Source organism: Suricata suricatta, chromosome 10 (genome assembly GCF_006229205.1).
Source record: "Suricata suricatta isolate VVHF042 chromosome 10, meerkat_22Aug2017_6uvM2_HiC, whole genome shotgun sequence".
Classification (NCBI taxonomy): Eukaryota; Metazoa; Chordata; class Mammalia; order Carnivora; family Herpestidae; genus Suricata; species Suricata suricatta.
In genome coordinates, this window is record NC_043709.1 from 40,336,560 (window position 1) to 40,362,778 (window position 26,219).

The following is a 26,219-nucleotide window of genomic DNA, read 5'->3' on the forward strand; positions in this document are numbered from 1 at the left end:
CATTACAAATAGTATATAAACTAGAGGTTATATTAATTTTCTCCTGATTTTTGAGTCCTCACTATTGGATTTTTGAAGTTATTTCTTAAGTCAGAATTTTTCTGTTTCAAAAAGTTTTCTGTTTGGAATTCCTTGTGTTTGGGTAGTTGCTTCAGAGGTGTGAAAGTATGTATTAAATAATGAAAAAGGATATAATATTTGCCAAATTAAAAAATAAGAATGAGGGGCGCCTGGGTGGCTCAGTCGGTTAAGTTTCCGACTTCGGCTCAGGTCAGATCTCACGTTTGTGGGTTCGAGCCCCGCGTCAGGCTCTGTGTTGCCAGCTAGCTCGGAGCCTGGAGCCTGCTTCCGGTTCTGTGTCTCCTTCTCTCTCTGACCCTCCCCCTCTGATGCTGTCTCTCTCTGTATCAAAATAAATAAAACATTAGAAAAAAAACATTTAAAAAAATAAGAATGAAATATTTTTCTAAATCTCTCCTGTGAAATGTTGCAATATCTATGCTTTTCAAATGTTCCTGTGTTCTTGTAGATGGAACTGAAATACTTTGAAAACATTTATTGAAAAGTGAGAATGAATAATTTAGCTCTCTTTTAAGCATCTTTACAAAGATGAGATGAGTCTGTCTTATCCTTGCCAGACCTTGTTAAATGCTTCTTTAACAAAGCAGCAAGATTAACTTTAAGAATACTGAAGCACTACTTTTTCCCTATAAATATTCTTTCTGTGTGTATATATGCATGTGTGTATTTAATTAAAATACACATGGGTATGTATATTTATATGTGTATATGTGTGTGTGTATATATTAAGATAACATTAAAGGATTATAAGGTACTACTTGCACTAGTTTCTCAGCTCTTTTTCTGTTGGGATTTCCTCCCATTTGTTTTCAAAGCCCAAGAGGTTGAGATCACCTTCTTAGCAGGACTGGTAGAAGAGTTTCACCTATAGAGCTGACTGCTAACAATCGCCCTTTTCTTACTTGATGCATGGAGAAGCATGTTTTCTGTCTTATAATAAATAGCAAGATGATATCAATTTAATTTACCAAGGAATATTTGCGTAATTTCCGAGAGAAGATAAACAGCTTCATAGAAAATTTTCTGTTTTCATTTTGGTTTAAAGTTTGAACACACAGAAGTTTTAAGAGTGAAGCAGGGGATCTGGGTGGCTCAGTCAGTTAAGCATCCAACTCTTGATTTTAGGCTCAGGTCATGATCTCATGGTTTGTCGGCTCAAGCCCCACATCAGGTTCCATGCTCGACAGTGTGGATGGAGCGTGGCTTAGAATTCTCTCTCCCTCTCTGTCTGTCCCTCCCTCGCTCATTCTCCCTCTCAAAATAAGTAAATAAGTTTTTTAAAAAAAGAATGAAGCAGTGAAAGTTCAGCAACTCATATTTTCCAGGTGAAGGAAGGATGTTTGTGACAAATGGACAGATTGTCCCCGTGGAGTACAGGATTTTCCACGGGTCTCCTCCATCAAGCTGACCTTTATTTATTCTGTTTGGTACAGAGTTCTATACTAGAAAACAGGAACAAACCAAAAGTGATATTCTCAGCTCCTGCCTTCAGTTTAATTTATAATTAGGAAATTTAGGGATAAGAATTAGGGAAACATGAGCTTTGCATGTTACAGGTCCAGTAATATGGCAAAATAAATATTCAGAGAAAACCTTCCTAGTAAGAACATCAAAATGATGCAGTATGTTTTTTGTTTTTATTTTTGTCTTTTTTCTTTTTATACCACTTTATTCCAACCTGAGCACTTCAGTTTAAAACTAAACATTGGTAAATGGGTTTCCTTACTAATTCTGAATTACTATAAATGTACAAGTTCTGCTAGCAGTTCAGCACTTAAATAGATTAAATCATCTCTGACACATGGTAGTATTCATATAATGAAAATACCTAAAACAATTAGTGCAATATATTGACCTGATCAAAATAAAATGAACTGTGGAAAACAAGTCTGCAGAATTTTTGCTAACATATGTTACAAATTACTGGCACATTGTTTATCATGGTTCTAGCCTTTGTGGGAACAACTGCAGTCCCTTCCTTTCAAAGGGAAAGAAAAGGAAAAATTAGGTGTTTTGTAATTTTGTATACTTTTAAGCAACTCTTAAATATTACAGAAGAGGAATAAACACGGAGACAATAGTGCAGTACCTTATTTATAGTATAGCTGTAGACCGAATTTCAAATAATCAAGTTTGAATGTACATAATTGTTAGTGCATTGACAATAATATGTCCAAAGGGAACAAAAGCCCTCTCTCTGCTCCCAGACAACAAAACCGATGTAATGGCCAACAGTGATTAAACAAAAGTCACAGATACCTGGTTTGTTGCATTTCTGTTGGAGAGCTCACATGTTTGAAGGGAACACTATCCATTAAGATGCTTTTATTAGTTTTCATATTTCTAAAACAAGATGAGGTTACATTTGACTTTTTTTTACTCCATTAGAAATACCAGGACTGGCTATAATTTAGATCCCACTAATGTTCATAGTTTCCCCCTGAAGATGTAGGTTTGTTTTATTGTGATTAATTTGTTAAAATGTGGGATGTTCATTTTAAATCCACATACTAAGGGAAATTACCAGTTTCCTGAATACTGTAGGGTTTACACCATCCTTTGCCTCTATCCCTGGCGATAAGAAATGATTCCCCCTAACCATCCAAGGAAACACACACACATACACACACACACACACACACACACACACACACACACACACACACATACCCCTTTCATTTCCCCTTTCTGCTTCTGAAACATTAGTCAAAGGGTCACATGCATGTTATTAAAAATTAAGTTCAAAACACTTAAAATAATTCTGTATTAGAAACTTGACTCTTCTTTTTGAAAGTCACACAGGGCTGGTTAACTGCGCTAATTCCACTCCCCTTAACACTTAGGAAGCAGAAATACTTCAGCAAGTTCAAACTGGAGGTTTAGTAACTACAACACTGACTTCTAGTTGGCTGTGTGGGTTCAGTAAGGTCTACTCTTCTTCCTCTGGCAGAATTTGCTCCTGAATTCTGTGGTTCATTCTTGGGCAGCTTTTTAGCTATTGCCATGAATATTTCATTTACATTCATCGATGTTTTAGCTGACGTCTCCATGAATAATAAACTATTGTCATCTTCATAGGACTGTGCTTCCTGGAAATGGACAGCTTTTTCATTTGCAAGGTCATCCTTGTTTACTGATAAAGCTATTACATTGTTAGGATTGACTTGTGTCTGAAGTTCTTTAGCCCAGTTTTTGGCTCTGCCAGAGCACTCATTTGTGATATCATATACAACGATGGCTGCTTGTGCTTCTCTGTAGTAGATTGGTGTGAGGCTGTGGTAGCGTTCTTGACCAGCTGTATCCCATATTTCAGACTTTGCTGTTGTGTCATCAAGACACAACACACAAGACACACTATCTTGAAATTCATGAAATTGGCCCTTCACAAAATGCAGTTACAGGCTTGATTTGTCAACAGCAGACTTTCCCAGAAGTATTAGTATGAACTGGCATTTTTATTTCCAGTATATGGCCCATTGGGTCTGTTGCGCCTAAATTAGCCATGTCCAGATTTGAAAGAAGTCCCTAATTTCAGTCTCTTAAATGAACTTCTAGGATGCAGGGTATCAACTTTTTTTCTCTCTGGATGTTAAGAAACCTGAGACCGTGCCATGTGGAGCCATGGGGATAAAGCCTCCCTGGCAGGAAGTCCCAGACATAACCTGAGAAGAGGCCGAGGCTGTCGCTTAGCTGGTGGCAGCTCTCCATCTCAGGCCACCCCCTTCAGACTCAGATACAGTGTTTCAAATTTTTATTTTTAAAGTGTGATTGAACTGTCAGCAAAGTAAGGGAATTAGTAGGAGAGGCAGGGTTATTGAGAGTGGGAATCCAGAGACATGACCTCTGCAACCAGCATTTGTCCTGACCAGCACTTAACTGTTCTCTGAAAAGTCTGAAACTTGAGTTTTAGCAAGAAAAAGGGAAAAAAGGCCTGGAACCCATTCATGATGAAAATTTGGATTGGAGATCTCCCCACATGAAATTACAAGTCCTTCTTAGTTAAAAACAAAAGCAACAACAACAAGAAAAACAAACAAAAAACTAAGGGGCACCTGGGTGACTTAGTTGGATACGCAGGTGACTTAGTTGGATAAGCGGGTGACTTCGGCTCAGGTCATATCTCGCAGTTTGTGAGTTCGAACCCCGAGTCAGGCTCTGTGCTGACAGCTCAGAGCCAGGAGCCTGCTTCAGATTCTGAATCTCCTCCTCTCTCTGCCCTTCCCCTGCCACGCTCTCTCTGTCTCTCAAAAATAAACATTAAAGAAATAAAACTGGAAAACTTACCCATAGAGGAAGATACTAGTGTGTTTTCTTTTCTTGGTTGTGATTGTAGGTAGAATAGGGAAGAGAGGGACTCTACTTCGAGAAACAATATACTCATGTAGGCTTGGAGCCAGAATTTACACTGTCTCTGTGGCAAAAACAAAAACACCCCTCCATTTTGTTTAATATGATCTTGAGTTATTAGTATTCTCAGGTGCCTGGAAGAATCAACCGATACTTGTGACAGGAGATTTTAAACATAGGCCTCCAAAAATTACATGTGAACTCATAACTAAAAATCAGTAAATAAAATAGCAATGAGATATCATTATGCACCTGTTAGAATGGCTAAAATCCAATACATTGACAGCACCAAATGCTGGCAAAGATATGGAAAAATGAGGAAAAACATGAGGAGGCAAGACACCATCAGAGAGAATCTGCATAAACTACCTACCATCCAAACCAGCATCTGCACCAACTGGAAATAATAGATGCCAGAATGTGATTTAATGGGTTAAAAGCAGTATTGAAAGATAATGCTGGGAACCTTTCAGAATTGATGAAAGACAACAACCCTCTGATTAAGAAGGCCTCACAATTCCCAAGCAGGAAGTCTAAACAACAATAATAGTTTTAATGCTAATACTTGACAAACAGGAATGCTGAAAAGTAATGAATTAAGTAAGCATTTAACTTAGTGTTATAAAAATGATAGAGTAAGCCTGAAGTAGGTAGAAGAAAGGAAATAATAAAGATACTCTATAGACATAGGTGAGAGTTACCAGGAAAGACTAAGTTGATTGTTTGAAAAGGCTAATAAGAAATATCAAAATGAGCAGGATTAAGGAGAGGGGGGAGAAGAAATAAACATTTTTAGGAAAAAAAGACACAACTAAAAGTGAAGGCAGCAACTCTAGCCAATAAATTTGAAAAATTAGGTTAAATGAACAAATTTCTAGGAAGATAGCATTTCCCAAAATTTGTTTAGTAATAGGAAGTTCTAGTGATTGTTATCTAATTAGGAATATAGATTATCTTTACAAAGACATCATAGGCTCAGATTGGTTTACAAACAAGTTCTACTGACTATTTAGGGAAGAATAGAATTCCAATCTCACATTAATACTGTATTTCATTAGGTCTAAAAAAGTACCCCTCCTCCTACTTTAATATCTCTGAAATTGGGTTAGAGCTTTAATTGATAGTGTTTTGCAATTTCCATTGGAAATTTAAACACTTTATATCATCTCTGAATTTGGGATCTCTTTTACAATGTATTAATGTTTCCTTCTCTTTCCTCATATTTTTATGACCTCTCTGAAGTCAGGAATGTAGCTAATAGTTGATGGCATCTTAGAATATAAATGGACAAAAATATTCTTGTGTATGAAAAGCAGGCAGACATTACAAAGAAAAGTTACAAGACTTCTTGCTGATGAATTTAGATGTAGAAATTGTAATAAGTTAGCAAACTGTTGAATCAAGCAAGTTATAAAGAAATAATGCATTATAACCACAGTGGGGTTGTTTCAGGCATTGTAAGGATGGCTTTGGTATTAGAAAACCTATGATTGTCATTTACATATAGATTATAGGAGAAAAACGATATTGTCATCCCATTAACAAAATGTATTTGAAAATTTTAACATCCATCATAGTAAAAAAAAATTTTTTAAGCAAATTAGAAATAGGAGGGAACTCTTTCTTAACCTTGTAAAGTAACAATTAGGAACAAGGAGAAGGTGTGTACCATGTACTCTTCATTATGATATTGCACTTGAAATTTATCTAATGAATTATGTAAACAAATAAAAGTAAAGGAGCAATTTGCAGCTAGTATAATTGTTTTTATAGAACCTCTCTCAAATTCACAGATAAATTATTAAAATCATTAAGAAATTACTGAATATATTTAACTACAGTTCTATGTGCCATATCAGTAACAAATTGTTAGAAAAATGCAGTTCAAAAAATAACAACACAACAGAAAGTAAGGTGTGCGTAGGAATAAATCTAACAGAATATCTTTATGTAGAAAGGTATAACACTAAGATGATGTATTCTCAATAAATGGAGAGAAATATTTTCAATTAAATAGACATACCATAGTTTCCAGTAGGGAAAGACAGTATTATTAGTATGACACTTCTCAAATTGATTTTATCTGTTCAATATATTTTGAATCTGTATTTTAACAGGATTTTTTCATGACTCTTGATAAGATTATCGTAAACTGTCTAAGGACAACCAAGAGTAAGGAAGAGTCAAGACCTTCCTGAAGAGGTAGAGCCAGGCAAGGGTCAGGGGTTATTTAGTACTTACTGTAATGCTCTGGTAAGACAGACAGTAGGTGTTGGTGCTGAAATAGAGACAAATGAAACACAACAGAGACTTAGAAATAACGTTACTCATTAGAGTTCTACATGACATTGTGTTAAAGGCAAAACTATGGAAATGGTAAAAAAAAAAAAAAAAAAAAAAAAAAAATCATTGGTTTCCAGGAGTTAGCAGGGAGGCAACAATAAATAGGCAGAGAACAAAAGGTTTTTATGACCGTGAAAATTGTATGATACTGTAGTGATGGATACATGTCATTGTGCATTTGTCCAAACCCATGTTATGTACAACATCAAAAAAAATGAACCCTAAGATAAGCTATAGACTTTGATTATGATATGTCAGTGTAGGTTCATCACTTATAACAAATTTATCACTCTGGTGAAGGAAATTGATAATGGAGAGACTGTACATATGTGGAGACAGGGGATATATGAGAGATCTCTGTATCTTCCTCTCAATTTTGCTGTGAACCTAAAACTGCTGTAAAATATAAAATCTTAAAAAAAAAAAGTAAAACACATCAGTGTACTGGGAGTAGACTCACCTTATCCAAACATCACAGCATGGGGGTTGGAGGGGGTGGGGGTGGTGGGGGGAGAAAAGAACCTTCATCAGCATACTATCGAGACAAGACCCAAATTCAGGAAAAAATTGGGCAAAGTTCACCCAAACAATTTGTCCTTGGTTTACAGAGAGATAGTACAATGGTACAGGACTTTTTGGGTGATGACCACTCTTTTATATTGAGTACCTATTTCTTGTGTCACCTTTTGCTATCACTTTTTGATAGAGTATATATTCTAGTGCACTATTTTCAAGTGGTATCCTTTGAAGGAAGGAAGTAAGGCCTGTAGAAAATAATTTAAGTGAATATTTTCTAAATTCTTCCAAGGGTTATGGTGCATGGTTAGAGCTATTATAGATGTATGGGAGAAAAAGTTACTTCACTTTGAAGAGTGGATATCTTAGTGCAGTAAGCCCTAATGAACCCTAGGAGAGAAGGACTCCTCTAGTAAATTATTTGAAAATATGCATGGAAAGTGAATTTTTGGTCTTGCATATCTAAAAATATCTTTATTTTACCCTAATATGTAATTGATAGTTTGTCTGGGTATGGAATTCTAGGTTGAAATTCATTTTCCTTCCAACTTTGAAAGCATTGCTTATACTGTATTTTTGTCCTGATTCCAGAATTATTGCTGATATCAGTAGGTTAATCTGATTCCTGATCTAGAGGAACTTGGCATTATCAATTATGTGCAAAAGAATTCTTTAGTTTATAAATAGGGCTGGTTCTCAGTTTTTATCATTGCTGGTTTGTCATTCAGCTTTATGTGATCTGTAAAACAATGGCTCTTTGTTAATCTCATGCTTTCCAGTGTCAAATATATGTTGCTGATGTATCCTGTCCTTGATATATACTTGTGGGATACATACCTATACTTGTTTATGTTTTTAAAAAAATTAACCCTGTCATAATTTTAGCTGAGTTTTAGGAGGGAACACATTAGGTTAGTGTCTTCATTCTACCATTTTAACCTGGAACTTTTCTAGATTTTATATATATTCTCCAATTTTATCCTTATAACAACCAGATAATATAGGTAATATTTTTATTATTATATAAATGAAAAAACAGAGACCCATAGAAATTAACTTAATTGCGCCAATGCATCCAGCTGGGATTTGAACCCAGGCAATTTAACTTCAAATCCTGCTTAACCATTACACTATAATGTCTTGAGAGGCAAGCACCAATGCATGAATTAATTATAATTATTTCTCTCATCTATAATTAATGGTCATTTATATTTCATGACATGGGGGAAAGAAAAAACATTCAAATCCCTGTTATAGGTGTAATTTTCAACCATTAACTTACTTATTTTTACCACTAATTGATTTTGAAATGCCTTTGCCCAAGAAGGATCATGTTACGTAAAGAAATTGAATTTGTTTGTTGTTAACCATCCTTTCTAGTAAGGAGTAATAGTCTCAGATTATACAGGATAGTGTTGTATAGGATCTGAGAACTAGCCTTGAGCCAAATGCATAATAAAAGGAAGGAAACTGAGATCTTATGGTAAAATGCCTATAAAAATGAACCACTAAGTCAGTTTTAACTGAGTTAGTTGTTCAATTAAGAGGGTGTATTTCTAGGTTGGATCTTTGACCAGAAAAAAATTGAGGATATATAAAGAAAGTAATTGACTAGAGCTTTTTAATTTCAATTAAGGTAGAATAAGGAAAATGGATTTTAATATAACTAGGAAAGAATTCCTTGAAATTTTAAAGGTTAGTTGTAAAGAGTTAGCATAATCTATTGTTTGGGCTGTTGGTACTTGCCTGTTAGAGTTAATAATGTGAGATAATACCAGTAACTTAGTGTTAACCTAGTAAAGAAAAATATTTCCATTTGTTATTGAGATAATAAAGTTGCATTTTACTTTAAATAGGAGAATTTAAGTGGAAAATCCTCATTGGTAGATGATATATTTTGAAAAGTTTAAATGCAATGAAGATGAACCATAGCAGCTCATACCTTTTTCAAGGAAAATGTATTGGAGCATTAAGCATTATTATGATGTCTTTTCAATCCTTTCTGTTGATTGGTTTGCGGTAACACTGTCTTAATGACTCCTATACCTTAGCTAGAGGTGAGAGTTAAATATTTATTTTCTGCTTTAGCTGTTAGAATCCATCAGAATTGTACTTGAAAGAATATCTTTCCTTATGAATTCTTAATCATGGCTGAGGCAAGCAGTAGATTAGATATAGATCTAGAGATGTCAGGAGAGATAAACAGTGTTGTGTTTATATCCGTTTCTGAAGTAAGCAAAAACTAGAAAGAATCGGAAGAGGTGGGACTGTGGCGGATACTACAAAAACATAATGGATATGAGAAAAGGGTTGCATTTTACTTCATCCTGAATGTCTAAGTATTGATCTTGCTTTGTTTTACTAAGGCAGCAATTCGGTTCAGGGCGTCGCTGGTTTGATAAAGAGGTAAAACATTAGGGGACTAGCCTTTCTTGTTTATCAGTTCATTTAAAAAAAAAAAACCCACTAGCATGGCTTAATGCTTTTTCTGTTTATTGCTGATTTGACAGTCTCTGGTCCTTTTCCTTTGCTGTTAAATGTGTGTGTCCTTTGTTTGTGCTGGTGGGTTTCGCTACATTTGGATTTGAGAGAAAAGCCTTTCCTTGCTGTACGGATCTAATTAGCCTTCTGGGTGACCGTGTAAGTTAAATAGACCTTCTAAGCCATGAAAGAGAGCTCACAACAACGTAGATTTTCGTCCTGTACTGTGGTTTCGCCTGCTTTATTTCCTCCACGAATTGATGGCCGAAAGCTTGTCCGGAATGCTTCATTTGGAGGATACAATGAACTTTCTCCTTCTTTGCCAGGTTTGTTTGTTTAATCTTGCACTCCTTTCTTAATTTCTTGCAGACTTTTCATTAAACGAGTATTTTAACGTCTGAAAACTGCTTTCATTTAAATGAAACAGATTCTGTAGTGAAAGGTTCAGTTTTCATGATTGCTGCTCTATGGCTTGGCTTTTCCACATTTTTTTCTCTTACAATCTCTAAAGCTCAAACTTGAGAACTAGTGATTCAGTGAAATACAAATCTGGCGTGCTGATAGCATGAATTTTTGCTTTAATTATAGAAATAAATATCATGACCCTTTGATAAAATTAAAACATTTTCTGGACTTGAGATAAATGTAAAATTTATAAATAAACAAATTACTCTGAGGCTTTTCCCAAATGAAACCCAAATATTTAATATTGATACTTGTTTGGCTGTTTTCTGCAGAATAGTAACTATGTTAAAATTGATGTTTAAACTTTAATTAGTTCAAGTCCTGACTAAACTAAATTTTTTACCTGAGTATAATTTTTGAAATGCCTGCCTGCCTTGTTGTTACATTTGTGTATAATTAGTTTTTGCTAAAAAAATGTTATTTTAAGGTACCATTTTTAATATTGCAATTAGCCATTTGACAGTTAAGTTTTAGACATTTAAATGATTGGTTAATGAGATGTAGATATAAATTGATCTTTTATTGTATGAGAAAGATTTATTGTAGTGAATATTTGGATATACTTTAAAATATTTAAAAATCTTTATTTTCCTTTCAAAATTTTAAATTTCCTTTCAGAATTTTAAATAAGTCCTTTCATAATTTTATCTACTCTTTTGAGTGTATAATTTTCTTTTAAAATAAAAATATTATTTTAATACCCCTGACAAATTCTGACTGAAACTGGTGCTTGCTTTAACCATTTATATATTTTTCTGACACATTTTGTTAAATTTGAATTGTATTTTCTACTACTTTCACATAAACATTTTCCCTTGGCTTTTTGTGAATATTCATGCAGACAGGTGGTTTTATGCATTATTTTGAAATACTGAAATACCTAATGGAAGGTGTTACCTAGACAACTAATTAAATTATTATGAATTCACTGCTTTCATTTTTTCTTTCAACAGTGTTTCAAAAAAGAATTGGGAACCACAGTCCTAAACTGTTCCCTAAGTAGCCTGAGCTGTAAATACCATTCATAGTCTGTGTTTAGTGTTCTCAGTACATCATGGTTACTGTCATGTTTCTTATGTTTTCAAAATGGTGTACAAATACATTTTAGTATTTGTATTTATTCAGAAGTGGCTTTGAAAATACAACATACTGAAATTTTTTAATGGTAAATACTCTCTTTGCTTTAACAGTGTGATTTAGTTCTATTTCTGTGTTTGTCTCTGTATTTTAATTTTTAGCCAGCAAGATTGCTAGCAAATGTTTGCTAACCTTCATTCACTGAGTCTACTTCATATTGAAGAATAATCATGTGACTCTACTACACATGATTATCTTCACTTTTTATCTTTGTTTTCTGATTCTTGAAATAGAGATAATTCCTATTCATAGGGATGCTTCCATATTCCTTTTTATTTGTTTATTTATTTATTTATTTATTTATTATTTATTTATTTATTATGGAGACAGAGATAAACAGCATGAGTGGGGGAGAGGCAGAGAGAGAGAGGGAGACACAGAAACCAAAGCAGGCTCCAGGGTCTGAGCTGTCAGCACAGAGCCTGATGCGGGGCTCAAACCCATGAACCATGAGATCATGACCTGAGCTGAAGTCAGACGCTTAACCGACTGAGCCACCCAGGTGCCCCATATCCCCTTTTTACAAACAACAGTTGTATTGCAACCAGCCATGATAAAAAGCTCTTTAAAATATATATTTTATCAGCCAGGAAATAGAATGGAATTAGGTACTTCAAAGAAGTGGCTTTTTATGTTGTTGTTTTTCCAGTTAGAGTAAAATAGGGGCTCCTTCCTGGATGGCTCAATTGGTTGAACATCTGACTTTTAATTTTGGCTCAGGTCATGATCCCAGGATCATGGGATCAAGCCCCATATCAGGCTCTGCACTGAGCATGGAGCCTGTTTATGATTCTCTCTCTCTTCCCTCTGCACCTCTTTCCCACTTGCACACACACTCTGTCTCTCTAATTAAAAAAGAAAAAAAAGTAAAACATATATTTCTTCTGGGACATTTCATTGTACTGAAAAATAATTTTGTTTTTATTTTCCATTATTAGAGAAGAGGTTCTATACTAGTGATATTGAAAGAAAATTTTGTCTTACTATCTTGAGCATAACCCTCTTTTCATTTCAATTTCCTTAGGGAAAAAAATTATTCTTTTGTCACTTCCATCTAAAGAAATATACTGGTATGGCTGGGTTCTTTATGATGAGTCATAGCAAGGAAATGTTACCACCTGGGCGTGTACTTCCAGTAACACCATAGTGCAATTTCTTTTCATGTCTGCCTATCTGTCTCTTCTCTCAGCCTCGGGTATAACTTCTAGATATGCTTACTGGACCAATCTCTAAAACAGTGCCAGAAGATTGAAGTAAATAAACTTTGAGCAAATAAATCACTTATAGACAAACTGTATGAGCTTTAATTAACAGATATGTTTCTTCTACATTTTGACTTCTCCAGAGATTTTTTTTTACTACAATTTCTTAATTCTGGCTGTGTTCAGTATAGTTAATATAGCTATTCAATATTTTGAAATACTTATTAAATCTGCATTTGTAGATATATATATATAGGTATATAATCTCATTTTAACAAGCAGCTTAAAACCTGATTTTTTATATCTAAATATTATTGAACCAAATTTATTATGGTAGTATATAAAAAGATTATACCTTATTGATGATAGCATTTGTATTTTGTTAACAAATTAGAAGTTAAGGACAGTGCATTCATTTGTTTAAGAATAATATTTCATTGGATTTGTAGGAGGAAGTAAACTCAGTGCATTACTACACTACTTGGAAATATCTTTATGACCACAGATTTAAGGAAGACTTTAAGACCATAAAGCGCTAACCATTAAAGGATGAGATGACTAAATTTGACAAAATTAAGAGCTGCTTATTAAAAAAAAAATAGAGGGAATAAAAAGGCAAGCCATAGAATAGGGAGTTATTTGTAACATGCAGTTGGCAAAGGACAGTATCTGGAATATGTCAAAAGTTCCTATATAAATCAATTAGAAAAAGACAATAAGTTGATTGTTCTTTTTTATTTTTTATTATTTTTAACATTTATTCACCTTTAAGAGACAGAGATAGCGTGATCAAGGGAGGGGCAGCGGGGGGTGGGGGGGACACAGAATCTGAGGCAGACTCCAGGCTCTGAGCTGTCAGCACGGAGCCCAGTGCAGAGCTTGAACCCACAAACCATGAGATAATGACCTGAGCCAGAGTTGGGTGCTTAACCAGCTGAGTTACCCAGGTGCCCACCGCCCGCCCTTTTTTAAATACACAAAGGACCCGAAGAGGTCTTTCACAAAGAGAAATTTAAAATGACTAACATGAGAAAATTAATAGGGACATGCAAAGTAAAACCTCATGGATATGCACACACGTGTACACACACACACACACATATATACACATATATGTACATGTTGATAATACACATCCAACAGATTAGCAAAAATATTAAATTTGTCAATATTGGTGTGACCATGAATATGGAGAAAGAACTCTTAGCACACTATTAGTAGAAAAGTAAACAATTTGTTACCCTTAAAATTGAAGAGATACATATACCATAACCCAGGAATTCGGTTTCTATGTTAAACTTAGGGAAACTCATATATATATATATATATATATATATATGTGTGTATGTGTATATATATATATATATGTATGTATATATATATATATGTATGTATATATGTATATCTTTACTAGGATACATTTCAGAGTATATTTGTGGCACCATTGTTCATAAAAGGGACAAACTAGTAACAACACAAATGTTTGCCTACAGTAGACGGATAAATGTTGGCATAGTCATGCAGGAGGATTCTAATCATCAATGAAAATGAATGAAAAACCTCCCTGACACACTGGTAAAGAATGGTTAGAAAAGTCAAGGTACTTACTTTCAAGAAGAGTAGATTGTGATCAAGAATGGCAGGGGCGCCTGGGTGGCTCAGTCGGTTAAGCCTCCGGCTCCGGCTCAGGTCAGATCTCACGTTCGTGGGTTCGAGCCCCGCGTCAGGCTCTGTGCTGACAGCTAGCTCAGAGCCTGGAGCCTGCTTCTGGTTCTGTGTCTTCTCTCTCTGCCCCTCCCCATCTCAACCTCTGTCTCTCTCTGTATCAAAAATGAATAAAACATTAAAAAAAAAAAAAGAATGGCACTGGGAGGTGGGGAAGATCGTTGACAATTCTGGGTTTTTTTATTCGGGTGGTAGTTATGCAGATATTCACTGTATACATTAAATTATAAACTAATGCTTTATGCATTTTTCTGAAGCTGTTTTATATTTCACATATTTAATAAAATACAAGTACAGAGTCCACTATTGTTAATTCTTTAAAATTTTTTTTTTAACATTTATTTATTTTTGAGAGAGAAAGACACGGAGTGTGCGTGAAGGAGGGTCAGACAGTGAGGGAGACAGAGAATCACAAGCAGACTCCAGGCTCTGAGCTGACAGCACAGAGCCCGACGCGGGGCTTAAACCCACGAACCATGAGACCATGACCTGAGCTTAAAGTCGGCCGCTTAACCAGCTGAGCCACCCAGGCACCCCGAATGTTAATTTTTTGATCAGTTTATCAAATTTCTATGTTTGAAAGGTAAATAAGGATTAGACCTTTCTTTTCAGGAATTCATAGTCAAGTATGGAATATGAACATGAAAACATAATTGAAGTAGATTATGAAAACTATGCTAGTACAGGTGTGTATGAAATGCTATGTATCTAAGGGAAGAAGGCAGCTACCTGTGCCTACATAATCAAAGCAAGACCTACATGAAGAAGTGGCCTTGGGTCTTGAGAGGTACCCTGACATTCTAAAAAGAGCATAAGTTTTATTTTACTATTTTTTTAATTTTATTTTTTAATTTGATAGGGAGGGAGAGAGGATGTGCTTGCAGGGAGGATGAGAGGGAGAGAGAGACTCCTGGCAATCTCCACACCCAGTGCAGAGCCTGACGCAGGGCTCAGTCTTATGACTGTGAGATCATGACCTGAGTCAAAATCAAGAGTCTGAACCTTAACTGAACCACCCAGGTGCCCCATAAAAACAGCATGAGTTTTAAAGTTAGACCTAAGTTTGTATCTGCTCTGATACTTTGTCTTATTGACATTAATCAAGTTATTTAATTTCTGGGAGGCTTGGTTTTTTTCAGTTATTTAAAATAGAGTTAATATTTGGGTTTTTTCATAAATTTGTTTAAAAAAATTTTTTGTAATGTTTATTTATCTTAGAGAGAGAGACAGAGCATGAGCTGGAAAGGGGCAGAGAGAGAGGGAGACACAGAATCCGAAGTACAGACCCTGACTTGAGACTTGGACTCAGAGCTGTGAGATCGTGACCTAAGCTGAAGTTGGACACTTAACCGACTGAGCCACACAGCACCCCAGTACCTGGGATTTTGTGTGGTATTGTTTTAAAGATTAGAAACTAAAGCATCTAACGTAAGTGTCACAATCATAAATGTTCTTACAAATGGACATTGGATGGGGCGCCTGGGTGGCCCAGTTGGTTAAGCGTCCAAATTTGGCTCAGGTCATGATCTCATGGTTCGTGGGTTCGAGCCCCTTGTCGGGCTCTGTGCTTACAGCTCGGAGCCTGAAGCCTGCTTCAGATTCTGTGTCTCCCCTTCTCTCTGCCCCTCCCTGACTCAAGCTCTGTCTGTCTGTATCTCAAAAATAAATGAATACATAAAAAAAAATGGACATTGGTTGCTTGATTGTTTTCATTAGTATTATGTTAATTATCATTATTGATGAATGAGTCAGAATTAGCCAGGTGCACATTTGGTTAAAGGGATATAGACTGAGGAAGGATGTCAAAGCAGAAGTGTAATAAACTAGAAGAATAGAGAAGGTTGGGTGAGTTTTTAAAAATTTATTTATAATTTATGTTTCAGTTTTTCTCCATTAAAAAACATTTATTAATTTATCTTGAGAAAGAGAATATGCAAGTGGGGGAGCAGCAGAGAGAGAGGAGAGCAAGAATCCCAAGCAGGCTCTATCCACGCTGTCAGTGCAGAGCCCGACAGTGCACAGGGCTCAATCTCATGTACTGTGAGTTCATGACATGAACTGAAATCAAGACTTGGACACTCAACCAACTGAGTCCTCTAGGTGCCCCTTTTATTTTTTTTATAGAGGCATAACTTACATATAGTCAGATGTGTAGCTTTTTGAATTTTAAATTAGATAGGAACATGTAACCAGTACCCAAATCCACAGAGGACTCCCTTGTCCCCCTCCAAGCCGGTTCCTCTTAACCCAAAGATGAACCACTGTAACAATCTATAACACTGTAGATTAGATTTGCCGTTTCCTTAACTTTATATAAACGAATCATATAGTATGTACCTTTTTTTTTTTAATGGGAGGACATGGCTTCTTTCACTCAATATTTCTATTTTCTATAGTAATAATTGGTTCTTTCTCATTGCTGTGTAACATTCCATTATGTAAATATACTATAATATATTTATTCTGTTATTAATACCCATTTGAGTTGGTTTCAGATTTTGGCTATTGTGAACAAACCTGCTTTGAACAATTTTGTGCCTTCTTTTGATGAAGATACACAACCATTTAATTTGGGTATATCTAGGATTAGAATTGCTTTGTGTTAGAATATCCACACATTCAGATTTAGTAGACTTTGAAATAGTTTTCCAAAGTAGTTATGCCCTTTTATACTCTCACCAGTAGCAAATAGACACCCAGTGGCTCCATATTTTCGTATGTACTTGGAAAGGATTAGCATTTTTAATTTTAACATTTTGATGGAGATATAGGTTTCTGTATCATTGAGGCAGTGGGGAGGATAGTAGGAAGATAACTTACTACTAAAGTCCCTGATAAGCAAACGTTAAAAAAAGAAAAGTCATGAAACTGTTCTGCATTTAAAAAAAAGTTATTTATTTTGAGGAGAGGGTGCACAAGAGCAGGGAGGAGCAGAGAGAGAGGGAGAGACATAATCCCAGACAGGCTCTGTGCTGTCAGTGAGAAGTTGGACCCTGGGCTGTATCTCACAAACGGGGAGTCAAAATCAAGAGTGAGATAGTTAAACGACTGAGCCACCCAAGTGCCCCTGTTCTGCATTATTAATAATGATCATTAATGTGTTATAGGCTTCAGGATTTTGTCTATAAATACCACTTTAAAAAAAAATAAAGGAGTAATTTTCAAGTATTTTGAATCCCCACACATGATAAAAAATAAAGAAAAGCCTAAGAAGTATTTTGACAGAGCTCTTTTGGCTTATAATAAATATTACACATTTTCAGAAACCAGTTTTATATGGACTAAAGTGTCTAGAGTGACGCTTTGTGCTTTGCTTATTTTGGAACTACCCTTGGGGCTCCTGGGTGGCTCAGTTGGTTAAGCATCCGGCTTTGGCTCAGGTCATGATCTCACGGTTCATTGTTTCAAGCCCCACACTGGGCTCTGTACTGACAGCTAGCTCAGAGCCTGGAGCCTGCTTTGGATTTTGTGTCTCCCTCTGTCTCTGACCCTCCTCTGCTCACACTGTCTCTCTCTCTCAAAAATAAATAAAAAAACATTTTTAAAAAAAGGAATTACCCTTGAAAACTTAGTGTACAGTCTGGCAATATTTCCTTCTTAAGACTTTTGAACTTTTTTTAATGTTCCTTTTATATTATGCTGATTATCTACTTGTATTTACCCTTAGTTCAAACCCCAACTATTTGACTAGTCCTGGCATTTTGCTTTATCTCTCTATAAGTAACTTGGGAGTCATCAGGGCGAGCTTCTAAAATAATAATTTGCAAGTTTGAGGTATAGAGAATCTTTTAAATCACTAAATCATTTACTGGGGTGACAGGTAATCTACAACAAGGGTTTATGAGTGTCCTTTTTTTAACATTTAAAACTTTATGTGAGACATAGTTGCATGTTAAAGTTTATTCAGATTTATAACTTTGACTTTTGTTTTAATTTACTATTGTGCTTTTAAAATAATGTGTGGGAGGGACACTTAGGTGGCTCAGTTGGTTAAGCGTCTGGCTTCAGCTCAGGTCATGATGTCGGGGTTTGTGGGTTCGAGCCCCACGTCAGGCTCTGTGCTGACAGCTAGCTCAGAGCCTGGAGCCTGCTTCAGATTCTGTGTTTCCCTCTCTGTGGCCCTCCCCTGCTCATGCTGTCTCTCTCTCTCTCTCCCTCTCAAAGATAAATAAAAACTTTAAAAAATAAAAAATAAAATAATGAAATAAAATAAAATAATGTGTGGGAGCGCCTGGATGGCTCTGTCAGTTAAGCATCTGACTTGGGCCAGGTCATTATCTCATTCCTCATGGGTTTGAGCCCCATGTCAGGCTCTGTGCTGACAGCTCAGAGCCTGGAGTCTGCTTCAGATTCCTTGTCTTCCTCTGTCTCTGCCCCTCCTCCACTGACATTCTGTCTTTGTCTCAAAAATAAATAAACATTAAAAAAATTTTTAAATACATAAATAAAAATAAAATAATATGTGAAAGTAGACACAGCAAAATGGATGTTATTCTTAATCTAATAAATGAATTGGGCTAGATTCTTGAAACCCAAGACCTCACTAGAGAAAATGAAGTGAAAGTCTGTTCTTGTGAGAATAAAAGACATTATTTTTTAATATTTACAGTGTATACTTTTAGAAAATGTTCTTTTGTACATATATTTAGAAGATCTTTGAAGTAATTCATGTGAGTTTATTAATATTAAGAATTATGTATTACAAAATATTTTGAATAAATATTTTAGAATTTTTAAACTGAATTATATAACTTCAGTTTGCTTTATACTCAAGTCTAAAATTTTGGTAAGTTATTTAACATTTCATGTTGCGTTTATCAAAGTTCTTTCCCCTCTAGTGTTGGGTTTGAGTGATCCTTCTCCTTACCAGAATTGGGGGGTTGGGGGGAGATTCGAATCCTTCTTCATATTATAGAAGACAATTCAATAAAATCTCTGGATTAGGAAATTGGAATGGATTATTTTTCAGCTGATATAAACCCAATGCAGACTAAATGGTATCATTGGTATGATTTTTAAATGCTTCCTACAGTGGTGTCACTGATTTTTAAATGCTTCTTTGTGAATAATTGTATATATATTTTTAACATAGCCTTTTATTGGACTTAGAACAAATAATTATAGGGAAGAATTAATAATACTTGCCCTCAAAAGTAGAAAGAACAGTATTAAAATGAGTACTCCTTTTATGCCTGCCACGCAAATTTTAGTATTAACATTCCTCTAATTGTATTATAATAACAGTTAATTTATTAATTGCTTTTGGCACAGTGTTCCGTTAATGTGTTACATGATTGTAGGGATCTGTGCATGTTCATCCCAGTGCATTTGTGTACTTTAGATTTATCTTTTTAGAATTTGTACAGCATTAATGCCAACGATTATATTAAGAGTCAATATTAGTTGAATCTGTACTATATGGAAAATGCTATGCTAAGTGTTTTCAAATGGATCCTCATGTAATTCTCACAGTAAGCACACTGTTAGATTTAAGTCTGTCCCTCAATCTCGATTTATTTCCCTAGTCTATTAAAACTGATTCTGCAGTTGTTTCCAGTTTGGCAAGATGTGTGAATAGTATGTTGAGTTGTTTCTATCAGTTAGGATTCTTCATTAGGAAAGAGTTCACTAGAATAAAAGCTCCACAGAGCCTGAATTTATGCAACGTGCTTTGGGAGCACAGAAAAGAGGTATTTAGCTTGATGTTGACCAGGTCAGGAAAAGACTTCATTGCCTTGTAAGCCTTAATTGATTCTAAAGAGTTACTAAACTACATATGATCCCTTAGAAATCTTTTAAACTATAATAGTTTAACACTGTATGTTTGCTCTAGGCTTTTTGTGCCAATGTACATAAAATATAATGTATATTTGAAATTGGATGATTTATATGCATTTGTTTTTTAATGCCCATGTGGTGTATAGTAATACTGAAATGATGATGTTTCTTAAAGGTTTTGACAGAGGAAAGGAAGACATTTCTCAAAATAAAGATGATTCTTCACTTTCTATGTCAAAGAGCAAGGTAAGCATGTGTTGTCCCCAAACATATGATTATGGCATTTTTCTAATATTTTTGATGAGGAACTAACACTAAAGTCCTATCAGATTTTTATGAGATGTTTTTATGTTGGGTTGTCTAAATCATGTAGTGTATGTGAGAAAAGGAAAGATCCACTGGGGTTGATGTGGCTGCTGTTGATTGCTTGGAAATACAGACTGTGAGTAACCAGTGTGTTCTCTCCCGAGTTACATTGTTTCTGATAAGTCTGCCATTATAGTACCAGACTGAAGTCTGAGGGTTCCATTCAGAGAAATTCTCAGGATTTGTGTGGTTGTTTTGTTTTGTTTTGTTTTAAATCTTAAATGTTTTGAGTTTATTTGAATGACAATCAAAATACATACATTTTACCAGTTCAAGGTAAAGCTCTCTTGGAGTAATAGCCTGCAATTGAAAGATCTCTTCTTAGAATAAGATAACGTTTCCTAAATCCGTAATTCTCAAACAGGGATACTTGGACATATTTTTATTGTTGAGAAATTTTTCTTTAAATAGCAAATATTCAAATTTGAGAAACATTATGTAATCCATTGGTTTTCATATGGGTTCTTAATTCACTAGAGTTGCTGTAATTTGTTAAGGAATTTGACTTCTGACTGTTATTTCTGGCCAGGTTTAATAGCAAAAGCAGCTTTTGTTTGTGGAATCAAACTTCAGTGACTGCGAGAAAATCTGTTTCTTAAACTAGTAAATTCTTGCTATTCTCAGCACTGGGATTTTGGTTTTAAAACCCATTATTTTCTTACGCAGCTACTGGTCTGCAGCTGTGTTTTTATGGTAGCAGTTGTGGCATACCTCTGTGGGAAAGAAACTGTTACATGGTTAGACACCTCTTTCCTAGCAAAATAGAAGTGGGCATATGTGTGACAACAGAAGATGAAGAAAAATACCCTACAGTTTCGTTTCCATTCATGGCAATGGTTGGGAGGAATCCATGATATGTTTTTATATATAATTTTATATCAATTTTATCCACACTTCTCAAGTATTCATTATATAAATATCATGTGTAAAAGTACTCAGGATGGAAGTTTAATAATACCTCATATATATACATAACATACGAATAAGAAATTCTTTGATCATTTTATATGATATATATATACATATATATATATACACACACATATATATTTACCACCTCTTCTTTATCCATTCATCTGTTGATGGACATTTAGGCTCTTTCCATACTTTGGCTATTTTTGATAGTGCTGCCATAAACATTGGGGTGCCTGTGTCCCTTTGAAACAGCACACCTATATCCCTTGGATAAATACCTAGTAGTGTTAATTGTTGGGTCGTAAGGTAGTTAGTTCTATTTTTATTTTTTTGAGAAATCTCCATACTGTTTTCCAGAGTGGCTATTACCAGTTTGTATTCCCACCCGCAGTGGAAAAGAGATCCTCTTTCTCCATATCCTCGCCAGCATCTCTTGTTGCCTGACTTGTTGATTTTAGACATTCTGACGGGTGTGAGGCGATATCACATTGTGGTTTTGATTTGTATTTCTGATGATGAGTGATGTTGAGGATCATTTCATTTGTCTGTTGGCCATCCGGATGTCTTCTTTGGAGAAATGTCTGATCATGTCTTTAGCCCATTTCTTCACTGGATTATTTGGTTTTGGGTGTTGAGTTTGATAAGTTCTTTATAGATTTTGGATACGAACCCTTTATCTTACAGGTCATTTGTAAATACCTTCTCCTATTCTGTTGGTTGCCTGTTTTGCTGATTGTTTCCTTTGCTGTGCAGAAGCTTTTTATTTTGATGAGGTCCCAATAGTTCATTTTTGCTTTTGTTTTCCTTGCCCCCAAGATGTGTTGAGTAAGAAGTCGCTGAGGCCAAGGTCAATCCTCAAGGTGCTTTCTCTTTGAGGATTTTGATGGCTTCCTACTTTACATTTAGATCTTTCATCCATTTTGAGTTTCTTTTTGTCTATGGTGTAAGAAACTGATCCAAGTTCATTTATCTGCATGTCACTGTCTAGTTTTCCCAGCATCACTTGCTGAAGAGACTGTCTTTATTCCATTGAATATTCTTTCCTGCTTTGTCAAAGTTGAGTTCGCCATATGTTTGGAGGTCCATTTCTGGGTTCTCTATTTTGTTCCATTTATCTGAGTGTCTGTTCTTATGCCAGTACCATACTGTCTTGATGATTACAGCTTTGTACTACAACTTGAAGTCTGGGATTGTGATGCTTCCTTTTGGTTTTCTTTTTCAAGATTGCTTTGGCTATTGGGAGTCTTTTCTTGTTCCATACAAATTTTAGGATTGTTTGTTCTAGCTCTGTGAAGAATGCTGGTGTTATTTTGATAGGGATTGCATTGAATATATAGCTTGCTTTGGATACTATTGACATTTTAGCAGTATTTGTTCTTCCTGTCTAGGAGCATGGAATACTTTTACATTTTTTTGTGTCTTCTTCAATTTCCTTCATCAGCTTTCTATAGTTTTCAGTGTGTAAATTTTTTCACCTCTTTAGTTATGTTTATGTCTTGGTATATTATAGTTTTTGGTACAATTATAAATGTGATCAATTCCTTGACTTCTCTTTCTGTTGCTTCATTGTTGGTATATAGGAATGCAACTGATTTCTGTGCATTGATTTTATATCCTGCCACTTTTCTGAATTCCTGGATCAGTTCTAGCAGTTTTTTGGTGGAATCTTTTGGGATTTCTATATAGAGTATCATGTCATCTGCAAAGAGTGAAAGTTTGACCTCCTCCTGGCCAATTTGGATGCCTTTCATTTCTTTGTGTCTTGCTGAGGCTGACTTCCAATACCATGTTGAATAACAGTGGTGAGAGTAACATCCCTGTCTTGTTCCAGACCTTAGGGGGAAAGCTCTCAGTTTTTGCCCATTGAGGATGATATTAGCATTGGGTCTTTCACATATGGCTTTTATGATCTCAAGGTATGATCCTTCTATCCCTACTTTCTTAAGGGTTTTTATCAAGAAAGGATGCTATATTTTGTCATGCTTTCTCTGCATCTGTTGAGAGGATCATGTGGTTCTTGTCCTTTCTTTTACTGATGTGATGAATCACATTGATTATTCTGTGGATATTGAATCAGACCTGCATCCCAGGTATAAATCCCACTGGGTTGTGGTGAATAATGGTTTTGATGTATTGTTGGATCTGGTTGGCTAATATCTTGTTGAGGATTTTTGCATTCATGTTCAAGGAGATTGGTCTACAGTTCTCTTTTTTAGTGGAGTCTTTGTCTTCTGGATTCAAGGTAATGCTGGCTTCATAAAAAGAGTTAAACTACATGACTAAGACCAGTAAGCACAATGGAAATACCCTTTTTTTGGGAATATACCCTTTTTTACTCCCATTTTTAAATTTTTTATTACATCCCCCCATTTAAAAACAGTTTCTGTTTCTCATGCATCCTATAAATGAGTGAATTGGAAAAACTAGTTAATGAAGTCATCCCATCTTCCTGTTAGCATGTTTATTTTAATGTTTATTTTTGAGAGCAAGTGAGAGAGAGACAAAGAGACAGAATATGAGCAAGGGATGGGGAGAGAGGGAGACACAGAATCTGAAACAGGCTACAGGTTCCGAGCTGTCAGTACAGAGCCCAATGTGGGTCTCAAACTCATGAACCATGAGGTCATGACCTGAGCTGAAGTCGAATGCTTCACTGACAGCCACCCAGGTGCCCCCCGGTTAGCATTTTTAAAGGAATTTTTTTACTTAAAAAATTTTTTTTAGTTTATTTATTTTAAGAAAGAGAGAGTAATGGAGAGAGAAAGAATCCCAAGCAGGCTCTGCACTGTCCACATGGGGGACCTGATGTGGGACTTTAACTCAAGAGCCCTTAGATCATAACCTGACCTGAAGTCAGATGCTTAACCAACAGTGCCACCCTGGCTACCCTAAAAGGAACTTTAAGTTATCCATCTTAACAAAAGGAATTACCAGCAAGTGTACTGTGTCTAGTGGGATAAAAGGAATCCTGTTACAAGCATAGTGGGTTTTTGAGCCCAGATCTATTTATTTTTCATCCATACATCTGCCTCTATATAGGTATGCAAAATAATCACTTGCTGTAAAAAATATATTTATTGGACATTTAAAAGACCTTTCCAAATCAGAATATCTTATATAGTCATAATAACATTGTTATTATTATTCCTTATATCTGTAGTATTTTATAGTTTTCAAAGCAAGTTTAAAGTATTCTTATACATTAATTTTCCATTTATTTAAAGGTCAAAATGTTTGACAGCACTTGCAATTTAGAAGATAGTCACAAACCTGAAACACAGTGTATACCAACTGCTGTGTTACACGTCTCATACACACTACCTCATTTAATCATCAGAGCAACCCTGCAAGTTAGTAGGAGTGTCCCCATTCTACAAACACAGAAGCTAAGACTGCAAGAGATTGAATAACCTCTCAAAGACACAGCTCATAAGGGGACAATATTTCAGGGGGGAAATGAAAAGAAAGAAGGAAAAAAAAGTAAAAAATACAACATGCTGAGCATTCTAAGGCCATTTAATGAAGAAATGAACCGTACTAGACATTAAACCCTGTGGTCATCATTAAGATAGTGGTCAGTAAGGTTATAAAAGAAGATAAACTTCATTTAGTAAAACATTTCCAACAAAAATAGTTTGGGTTTAGAAATTTATAAAATAACCTGTAGATTCAGAAAACTTAGGTGTAGTGTATAAAGACTTCTAGAACTTGGTCAGTGGATCTTTTTTTTTTTCTTTTCCCTAGAACTGGATGGCAAGGATTCTTTAAAATACATGCTCTCTAAAATTTACCAAGCGTATGTGACACCCTTCTGGCCTCTTGGTTCCTTATATACTAGAGTCTTTTAGGAGTCACCAAGCCAGATCTTGTCATGTCCAGGAAATGTACTTCCTGTTGTTCATGAAGATCAATCTTAAATTTGAGTCTGGCTGAAATTCTGTGTGAATAGTTTTTAAAGGTGAGAAATATTAAAAGTTGGCTAAGAACATGAGACTGGGAATTAGGTAGACCAGGGAACAATCCCAGCTCATCTACTTAGTGGCTCTGTGACTTTGGGAAGTTATTCTTAATTGGTTAGTCTTGGTTTCTTGGTTAGCAAAGGGGAAATACTACTACTACCTCATAGGTTGCTTTGAGGGTAAAGGATTTAGAATAGTATTTGGTAAAGAATAAGTAGATCAATTTTCATTAATATTTATTCTTCATTTACTAGTGTATAGGAAGCACATTTTAATACACATTTTCCTATTAAGCTGTGGGAAATAGAAATCATCCTATTCTTCTCTAGTACTTTTGCCATCCTTGGGTTCTTGGAGGCAAGAAGAAGACAGAGACCTGTTTGGCTTAAGGAATTTTGTAAGGTTATTTTGCTATCATAATCTATGCCATTCTCATGAGAGTAAATTGTATGGTGTTTCAAGTCTAGCCCTCAAAGGAGTGACTTCAACAAAAATTTAATTGGTTTAATCCCTACCCTCAGTAGTTTGTAGTTCTCTTCTATCTCGTTCAGCCAGTTATTATTATCATCACCATAATTACCCATATTTTGTACCTAGTAGCAGAGGCATTTTCAGAAGAGGTAAAAGAAATGAGTTGCAGCTCCTAGTTTAATTTTCATTTTTTTAATTCATCAGGTATTTAGTGAGCCCTTTCTTTTTCAGGTGATACTTGAGTATCATTGGTGAAAAAATATGGTCCCTGCCTTCATGGTTCTTAAAATTGAGTGAGGGAAGTTTATACCAAAAGTTGTTCGTTTGTTTGTTTTTTTTATCCATGACCACACCTAGTGATATGCACATTCAACATTTGAAAGCCACCATTTGGATCAAACCCCCCCGCCCCCGCAATATACTTAGAACTGTA

General features: G+C 35.3%; 1 protein-coding gene, 1 non-coding gene and 1 pseudogene across 9 annotated transcripts in view; 2 read left to right on the forward strand and 1 right to left on the reverse strand.

The window, feature by feature from the left end:
• The window catches only part of OSBPL8 (oxysterol binding protein like 8), a 149,544-nt gene that overhangs the window by 80,957 nt on the left and 42,368 nt on the right, over positions 1-26,219 (forward strand). For all 8 annotated transcript variants that reach the window (XM_029955855.1, XM_029955854.1, XM_029955861.1 and 5 more), the window contains one exon: positions 20,251-20,321. In XM_029955855.1, the coding sequence (XP_029811715.1) occupies positions 20,251-20,321 (71 nt within the window). The remainder of the gene's footprint in view (positions 1-20,250; positions 20,322-26,219) is intronic.
• LOC115303914 lies at positions 2,961-3,585 on the reverse strand (annotated as a pseudogene).
• LOC115305846 lies at positions 21,100-21,232 on the forward strand. Its single transcript, XR_003915033.1, has one exon. It is a non-coding gene; the product is annotated as a small nucleolar RNA SNORA41 (small nucleolar RNA).